The 8304-nt window shown below is 51.7% G+C and overlaps 2 protein-coding genes across 2 annotated transcripts; both read left to right on the top strand.

Annotated features, from left to right (window-relative positions):
* Positions 1–643: 643 nt before the first annotated feature.
* LOC109758110 (uncharacterized) lies at positions 644–1285 on the top strand. The gene has a single exon (XM_020316953.1). It carries the CDS (start codon positions 644–646, stop codon positions 1283–1285), a length of 642 nt encoding a protein of 213 aa, XP_020172542.1.
* Positions 1286–4161: 2876 nt separating this feature from the next.
* Positions 4162–4791, top strand: LOC109758109 (uncharacterized). The gene has a single exon (XM_020316952.1). It carries the CDS (start codon positions 4162–4164, stop codon positions 4789–4791), a length of 630 nt encoding a protein of 209 aa, XP_020172541.1.
* The last annotated feature ends 3513 nt before the right edge of the window (positions 4792–8304 follow it).

Genomic DNA, 8304 nt, shown 5'->3' with positions numbered 1-8304 from the left:
GGGCGGAGCACCCATTTGGCCGCTCGTCAAAATTCGGCTGAATACCGCTCCGCTCCTCAGCGGAGTTACATAGCGGAGAGATTCCGAACGGCCTTTAAATGTAAAAGGTATCTGCGCCATTCTAAATGTAAAAGGTCGCCTATGTGTATGTTACTCTGCACCATTGAGGTAACAAACAGCCTCTTTTTCTTTCTGAACATCAGTACAGACACAAGCGCTCATACACGCACGTCACCGTAGGCGCCTCGTCGTCGACGAGAACGTCTCCTCCCACTGAATGCGCAACACCGAAAATCCTGAAATAAATCCAGGAATAAATGCGAGCACCAGGATTTAAACTCTGGTGAGTGGGAATACCACAGTTCCTCTAACCATCCAATCACAGGTTGGTTCGCACAAAACAGCCTCTGCACCATTCTAAATGTAACAGGTCGCCATAGAAATGCTGCCGGCCATGTTAAGATATCTACACAACATTTCATCGTACTATACAACAACAACAACAACAACAACCGCATGGTTAGTTCTCTTCCTCGGTTCCTCCTATGGTGAGCTCGATGCTTGCTTCGTCTGTACGCATTGGAACTCCTGCAGCTAGCTAAGCCAGTTCTACGGTCAAATCAAGACACGAGAGGCCACGGCCATGGACTGCTTCTTCCGCGCGTGCTTGCTGGCCATCGCCAACGCCGTCTGCATCGGCGGCACGGCGATGATCGTCTACGCGTTCGTCAACCTGGCGCGGAAGCCCCACAGCAAGGGCTCCATACTCGAGGCCTCCGTCTTTCTCCTCTGCTGGGTCAGCGTCACGGCCGGCGTCTGCACGGCCATCTGCGGCGACCTCTTCCAGCTGTCGGCGCTGAGTCGGTGCCTGGCCTCCATCCCCGGGGCAGTCCGTGGCGCGGGCCGGCTTCTCTGCCTGCCGTGCCGGTGCGCGCGCGCCCGCCGAAACGTCGTCAACGGCGGTGCGGGCGCTCTGCCGCAGTTTCTGGACCAGACACCGAGTCACATGCCCGTGCTGGCCCGGGAGCCACCGCTGCATGTTGGCGCGCGGGTGGTGACGGCGTATGATATCCCGGAGTACGAGCAGCCGGAGGGCGGCGGTGTGTCGGAGTGCACGATTTGCCTCGGGGAGGTGGAGAAGGGAGACGCGGTGAAGCGGATGCCGGTGTGCCTGCACATGTTCCACCGGCAGTGCGTCGACCAGTGGCTGCATGAGCACTCGACGTGCCCGGTGTGCCGGTGCGTCGTCTTCGCGCCGTTACCGGCCGAAATGCAAATGGTGTGAACGTATGAGCGACGCTGGTGATGAGATGTAAACTGAGCGAAGAGAACTCAAAGACGTGAATGTACTACTGAATGCGAGTGAGACTTCTTTGGTCACAAGCATGTAAAGGCATTTCCCATCAATCCCCTAAAAAATAGTGGAGTATCCAGCGAGTAAATCTTAGTGGAGTATTTAAACTCCATTAAATTTTGGTCTGTTCTAGCCAATTCCTTAAACTTAGCGGAGTAAAATGTAAATTTGCATAAATTCAATCTGATTTCAACAAAATTTGCATGCATTTAAACATAAGTTCAACATAAATAGTCTTGACAACCAAACATTAAACATAAATTTAAGACTAAACTACACTAAAAACTACTCAAATTCAACGGCCGAAGTGGAGGTCGAGCCAATCCTTCCTCATCAGGCCACCCTCGGTAAGAGCTGGGTTCGGGCCGGTGCCGTTGTCGGGGAAGACGATCCGCCACTCCTCGGCATCAATCTCGTTGTCCTCGCCCTCTTCCACCTTGTCGTCGGAGATGACAATGACCCCCCCCCCCCCCCCATTCTCGATGAATACCGCCCGCTCCGCCTTGACGAGCTCCGAGTGTTGGTGGCGGAGGTCCTCCATGTAAGCCTTGGCGGCGGCCTCCGCCGAGAGGCGCTCCCTCGCCTCTTGGTCCTCCCACACCATCGCCGTGCTCACCACCCCCGGCTCCGGCAAGACAAGGTGGACCGGCGCCGTCCCAAACGAGAAGTCAGCCGGCTGGCGGCGCGTCATGAAAAATTTGGTAAACCCATTTTGAAAATAGAAATTCAATTTAAAGGGGTACCACCCAAGCTAAATAAGGCCTTAGAAATCAGAGCATAGAAAAAGGTGGGGCTGGCTAATTAAATGAAGGATTTCGAACCAAAATCTTTGCTAATTCGACAAGGATTGTATTCCTTAATTATTTCTCTTTTTTATTACTTATTTAAGAATAAAAAATTTATTCTAATGAATTTTATTCTTCTTCTTCGGATTCAAAATAGAAGAATAAAAGTATAAATAGAAGACTTAAGTTAAGTCAATCCAAAGTGGTACCGGACTTGCCACCGGTCATACTCCATGGCCACGAGTTCCGCCGTGTGGAATGACCTGATCCACTTCTGTTGGTGGGTCGCCCGGTCGGTGATCTCCGTCACCCATGTCCCCCACGAGCGCTATCGAACGTGATGTAGGTCCTTGTCGGCGGCCGCGTCGGAGGAAGCTCGGGGAAGTCGGCGAATCGGGTGGGGGCAGGCGGATCGGGCGAGCGGCGGCGGCGGCTCGAGTAAGCGCCGGCGGACGACGACCCCCAAGCATGGCGGCACGGATCCGCTCTATGGATTGGCGGCGGGGACCTTCGGCCACCGCGTCCGGTCATTGGGAGGAGAGGGGACGGTGGGAAGGGCGGATCTGGCGCGCCGGCGGCGGGGCAAGGGGAAGAAGAGGAGGTAGAGGAGTGGAAGAGAGGGAGGGAAGTTTTACAATAAAAATTTATATGAGGTAAAAATATATTCAATGATGAATCTAGTGGTATTAATTTGATATTGAATATGTTAATATTTTTCTCTATATAAACTTGGTTAAATTTTGTATGTTTGACTTCATACAAAGCTAATATGTGGAGTAAATGAAAACGGAGGGAGTCCACTATTGCGCTGGTGACGGAAATGGAATGGATGGGGTGCCACCAGAGCACAATGTGCATGATGATCTTGATGATGCTTGATCTATGTATTCTAGTGTTGAAAGAGCAGCTCAAAACTTTATAAATGGAGCTTTTGATGGTCAATTTCCATTGTTAGAGCTGGTGGTGCTGTTGTATCCATGTTGTTGCTCTCTGATACTCAGTTCCCGATTTGGATTGGTTGCATGCTTCGTGCTATATACTCTATACACCTCAGATCATGGAAGCCCCTTTTGCTGCTGGGGCTTGTTTCCCAGCTAATCATTTTGCCTGTTTCAGATATCAACTCAATTCTTTTTGGCTTGCTATACATTCTATCATGGATTACACCCGAGACTGACACCGGAGAACTGCTGAATTCCCCTCTTTCTTGTATTTTGGCGGCAATTTATCTAATGATGGGCCTTTGACCATAGTTCTGGGCTAGGTCAAGTTGGCCCATTTATTTCAAATGTGCAGGGACGAGGGTTGGCTCCTTCTGGATCTCGGCCTGCGGTTGGACGCACGGCTCATAAGGATTCATCTTTTTCAGTAAAGCGTGGATTTTATTGATTCAAAATGAAACATCAAGAAGATACATACACAATTAGCATACACACGGTTTTTGCATAGTAAAGATGCGCACAGTCAATATCAACACACTCACATGAAAAAACACACACGTAAATAGTAAAGTGGTATGGTGCGTCATGGTGTTACAATGAGGCACCCTAAAAGGATTAGTTGCGCCGCGCGTCGGCGGCATGTGTTTAGCGGCGGGTTGGGGCGGTGCCGCGTTGATCGCAGCTTTGTTGGGACCGGGATCCAGGGGAATTCGTTTCTGCAACAGTGTGCTTGTTGCGGGAATTAAGGAGGAGTCATCCGAGCTTATGGTAGATCGGACGGCTACTATCCGGGAAATCCAACAGCCATCGATGTGATAGATGATTTTAACTCATCCGCCGGCCAACATTGTAGCACGTCTCTTAAAGTATCCACATTTAATAACCGTACTATACTACCGCTCGGTTAGTTGTCTCGTCCTTGGTTCCTCCTATGGTTGGCTTGGCCCGTTGCTTGCTTCGTCTGTAGTCTGTACGCATTGGAATTCTTGCGTGATGAGGACTTGATGAGGCGACTTCGAAATCCCTGAGAGTGGCTTAGTTAGCTAGCCAGTTGTACGGTCAAATCAAGACACGAGAGGCCATGGCCATGGAGTGCTTCATCCTCGCGTCCGGGCTGGCCATGACCTACATCGTCTGCATCGGCAGCACGGCCATGTTCGTCATCGCTTTCATCAACCTGGCGCGGAGCCCCCACAGCAAAGGCTCCATCGTCACGTTCTCCTTCTTTCTCATCTTCTGGGTCACCATCGTCGCCGGTGTGTGCACGGTCATGTGCATCTTCATCTTCCAGCAGCCGGCGGTGCGTCGGTGCCTGGCCTTCGCCCACGGGGCACTCCGTGGCGCGGGCCGACTTCTCTGCCCACCGTGTCGGTGCGCACGCGCCCGCCGAAACGCCGGCAGCGCTCTGCCGCAGTTTCTGGTACAGACAGAGAGTCACATGTCCGTGCTGGCCCGGGAGCCACCGGTGCATGGCGGCGCGCGGGTGGCGACAGCGTATGACATCCCGGCGTACGAGCAGCCGGAGGGCGGCGGCGGGTCGGAGTGCGCGGTCTGCCTCGGGGAGGTGGAGAAGGGGAACGCGGTGAAGCGGCTGCCGGTGTGCATGCACATGTTCCACCAGCAGTGCGTCGACCCGTGGCTCCACCAGCACTCGACGTGCCCGGTCTGCAGGTGCAACCTCTTCGCGCCGTTGCCGGCCCAAATGGTATGACCGTACGCTGGTGATGAGAGAGAACTGAGCGCAGAGAAGAGAACTCAAAGACATAAATGTACTACTACTGAATGCGAGTGAGGCTTCTCCAGTCAGAAGCATGTAAGTATACATTGTCTTTTGGATATCGCAACAATCCAAACCCAAACGGGAATGTAACATGGGGAAAACTAGAAATATGTTTGTTTCATGGATGTATGTGTTATGACCGATATATACTACAGCCCAGGCATATAAACTCATGTAAGGACTCGTTTGAAGTTAAGCAGAAACAATCATATTTGCTCGGCTTCCTGCGCCCTCTCTCGCGCGCGCGACGACGTCCCAGCGCCGGCGACCTCGCCTTCCTCCACACCAAGCCCCCTTCCACCCCTACAACCTACGAGCTAGACCCGATAGGAACCCAGCTCTTACCAATCTGGTATCAGGTGTCTCCGGTTCGATCATGTCTGCGCCACCGACCACCCCCTTCCTCCAGCTGCCGATCGCCTCTTCGTCGCCGATGACCACCGCGGTCAACACGCCGTCTCTGACCGGGGCGGTCTCCTCCGCCGCCTGGACGCCACCCGCGCCTGCCCCCGCCGTGCTCACCCCGGAGGAGATGACGGCGGCGATCCGGGACCTGACTCAGGCGGTCCAGGGCATCCGCACCTTCCTCGCAGGGCACTATGGGTTGCTGCCGCCAACCCCCGTCACCACCATCATGGGGCCGCAGCAGCTCCCGTGGCAGCCGCCACCACCGGCGACCTCCGTCGCATCCATCATGCCGCTGCCGCAGCAGCAGCCGCCGCCGCCACCGGCGATCTCGGGGCCGGGCCTTCCGTCGACGGCGCCCGGGGTGCCCATCCACCAGGTCTGCTTTCCCCCGTCGCCATCTCCGCTACCGGCCTGGCTCGCCGGGTCCATCGAGCCGGTCTACGCGATGGCCTCAGGATAGCCGCACGTGCTGTCACCAACGGCGCCGCCCCCGACCATGCAGTTCGGCGGGTCCTCGGGTGCTGCGGGTCCCTACGATAGTGTGGACAGGCCCCTTTTCCATGGCGGTACTCTGCAGCCCACACACTCGGCGTCGTCGCCCTCGCTGTTCCGCACGGATGACACATACCCACCCGTCGTCCACGCCCAGCCACCGCCGAGATTCTCCAAGCTGGAGTTCGCGACCTACGACGGCACCGTCGACCCCCTGAATTGGCTCAACCAATGCTTATACCAATTTTTCAAGGGGCAGCTGATACGTCTCCAACGTATCTATAATTTTTTATTGTCCCATGCTATTATATTATCTATCTTGGATGTTTTATATCCATTTATATGCTATTTTATACGATTTTTGGGACTAACCTATTAACCTAGAGGCCAGTGCCAGTTTCTGTTTTTTTTTCCTTGTTTTTGAGTTTTGCACAAAAGAAATATCAAACGGAGTCCAATTGACCTGAAAATTTACGGTGATTTTTTATGGACCAGAAGAAGCCCCCGAATCAAAAGAGTTGGGCCAGAAGAGCCACGAGGCCTTCACAACGGTGGAGGGCGCCCCCACCCCCCTAGGGCGCGCCCTCCGACCTTGTGGGATCCTCGTGGACCCCCCCCCCCCCCCCCGACTTGTTCTCGACGCCAAAAATTCCTATAAATACGAAAAACCCCAGAAATAAACCTAGATCGGGAGTTCCGCCGCTGCAAGCCTCTGTAGCCACGAAAAACCAATCGGGAGCCTGTTCCGGCACCCTGCCGGAGGGGGAAACCATCACCGATGGCCATCTTTATCATCCCGGCGGTCTCCATGACGAGTAGGGAGTAGTTCACCCTCGGGGCTGAGGGTATGTACTAGTAGCTATGTGTTTGATCTCTCTCTCTCTCTCAATCTCTCTCTCTCGTGTTCTTGATTTGGCACCATCTTGATGTACCACAAGCTTTGCTATTATAGTTGGATCTTATGATGTTTCTCCCCCTCTACCTTCTTGTAATGGATTGAGTTTTCCCTTTGAAGTTATCTTATTGGATTGACTTTTTAAGGATTTGAGAACACTTGATGTATGTCTTGCATGTGCTTATCTGTGATGACAATGGGATATTCACGTGATCCACTTGATGTATGTTTTGGTGATCAACTTGCGGGTTCTGTGACCTTGTGAACTTATGCATAGAGGTTGGCACACGTTTTCGTCTTGACTCTCCGGTAGAAACTTTGGGGCACTCTTTGAAGTTCTTTGAGTTGGTTTGAATAGATGAATCTGAGATTATGTGATGCATGTCGTATAACCAAACCCGTGGATGCTTGTGGTGACATTGGAGTATCTAGGTGACATTAGGGTTTTGATTGATGTGTGTCTTAAGGTGTTATTTTAGTACGAACTCTAGGGCTGTTTGTGACACTTATATGAATAGCCCAATAGATCGATCAGAAAGAATAACTTTGAGGTGGTTTCGTACCCTACAATAATCTCTTCGTTTGTTCTCCGCTATTAGTGACTTCGGAGTGACTCTTTGTTGCACGTTGAGGGATTGTTATATGATCCAATTATGCTATTATTGTTGAGAGAACTTGCACTAGTGAAAGTATGAACCCTAAGCCTTGTTTCGAAGCATTGCAATACCGTTTTTGCTCACGTTTGTTACTAGTTACCTTGTTGTTTTTATATTTTCATATTACAAAAATCTATATCTACCATCCATATTGCACTTGTATCACCATCTCTTCGCCGAACTAGTGCACCTATACAATTTACCATTGTATTGGGTGTGTTGGGGACACAAGAGACTCTTTGTTATTTGGTTGCAGGGTTGTTTGAGAGAGACCATCTTCATCCTACGCCTCCCACGGATTGATAAACCTTAGGTCATCCACTTGAGGGAAATTTGCTACTGTCCTACAAAACTCTACGCTTGGAGGCCCAACACGAGTCTACAAGAAGAAGGTTGCGTAGTAGACATCAAGCTCTTTTCTGGCACCGTTGCCGGGAAGGTTAGTGCTTGAAGGTATATCTTTAGATCTTGCAATTGAATCTTTTAGTTTCTTGTTTCATCACTGAAAGATCGTGGATGTCGCCTAGAGGGGGGTGAATAGGCGCTTTAAAATAATTACGGTTGAGGCTTGAACAAATGCGGAATAAACCTAGCGGTTAATTTGTCAAGCACAAAACCTACAACAACTAGGCTCATCTATGTGCACCAACAACTTATGCTAAGCAAGAAAAACTACTTAGGTGATAGCAAGATATATGACAAGAAACAATATGGCTACCACAAAGTAAAGTGCATAAGTAAAGGGCACGGGTAAGAGATAACCGGGGCACGCGGAGACGACGATGTATCCTGAAGTTCACACCCTTGCGGATGCTAATCTCCGTTTGGAGCGGTGTGGAGGCACAATGCTCCCCAAGAAGCCACTAGGGCCACCGTAATCTCCTCACGCCCTCGCACAATGCAAGATGCCGTGATTCCACTAAGGGACCCTTGAGGGCGGTCACCGAACCCGTATAAATGGCAACCCTTGGGGGCGGTCACCGAACCCGTACA

This window comes from Aegilops tauschii, chromosome 3 (genome assembly GCF_002575655.3).
Source record: "Aegilops tauschii subsp. strangulata cultivar AL8/78 chromosome 3, Aet v6.0, whole genome shotgun sequence".
Lineage (NCBI taxonomy): Eukaryota > Viridiplantae > Streptophyta > Magnoliopsida > Poales > Poaceae > Aegilops > Aegilops tauschii.
Note: the sequence above shows the minus strand (reverse complement) of the source record. Positions and strands in the feature narration are given on the sequence as shown.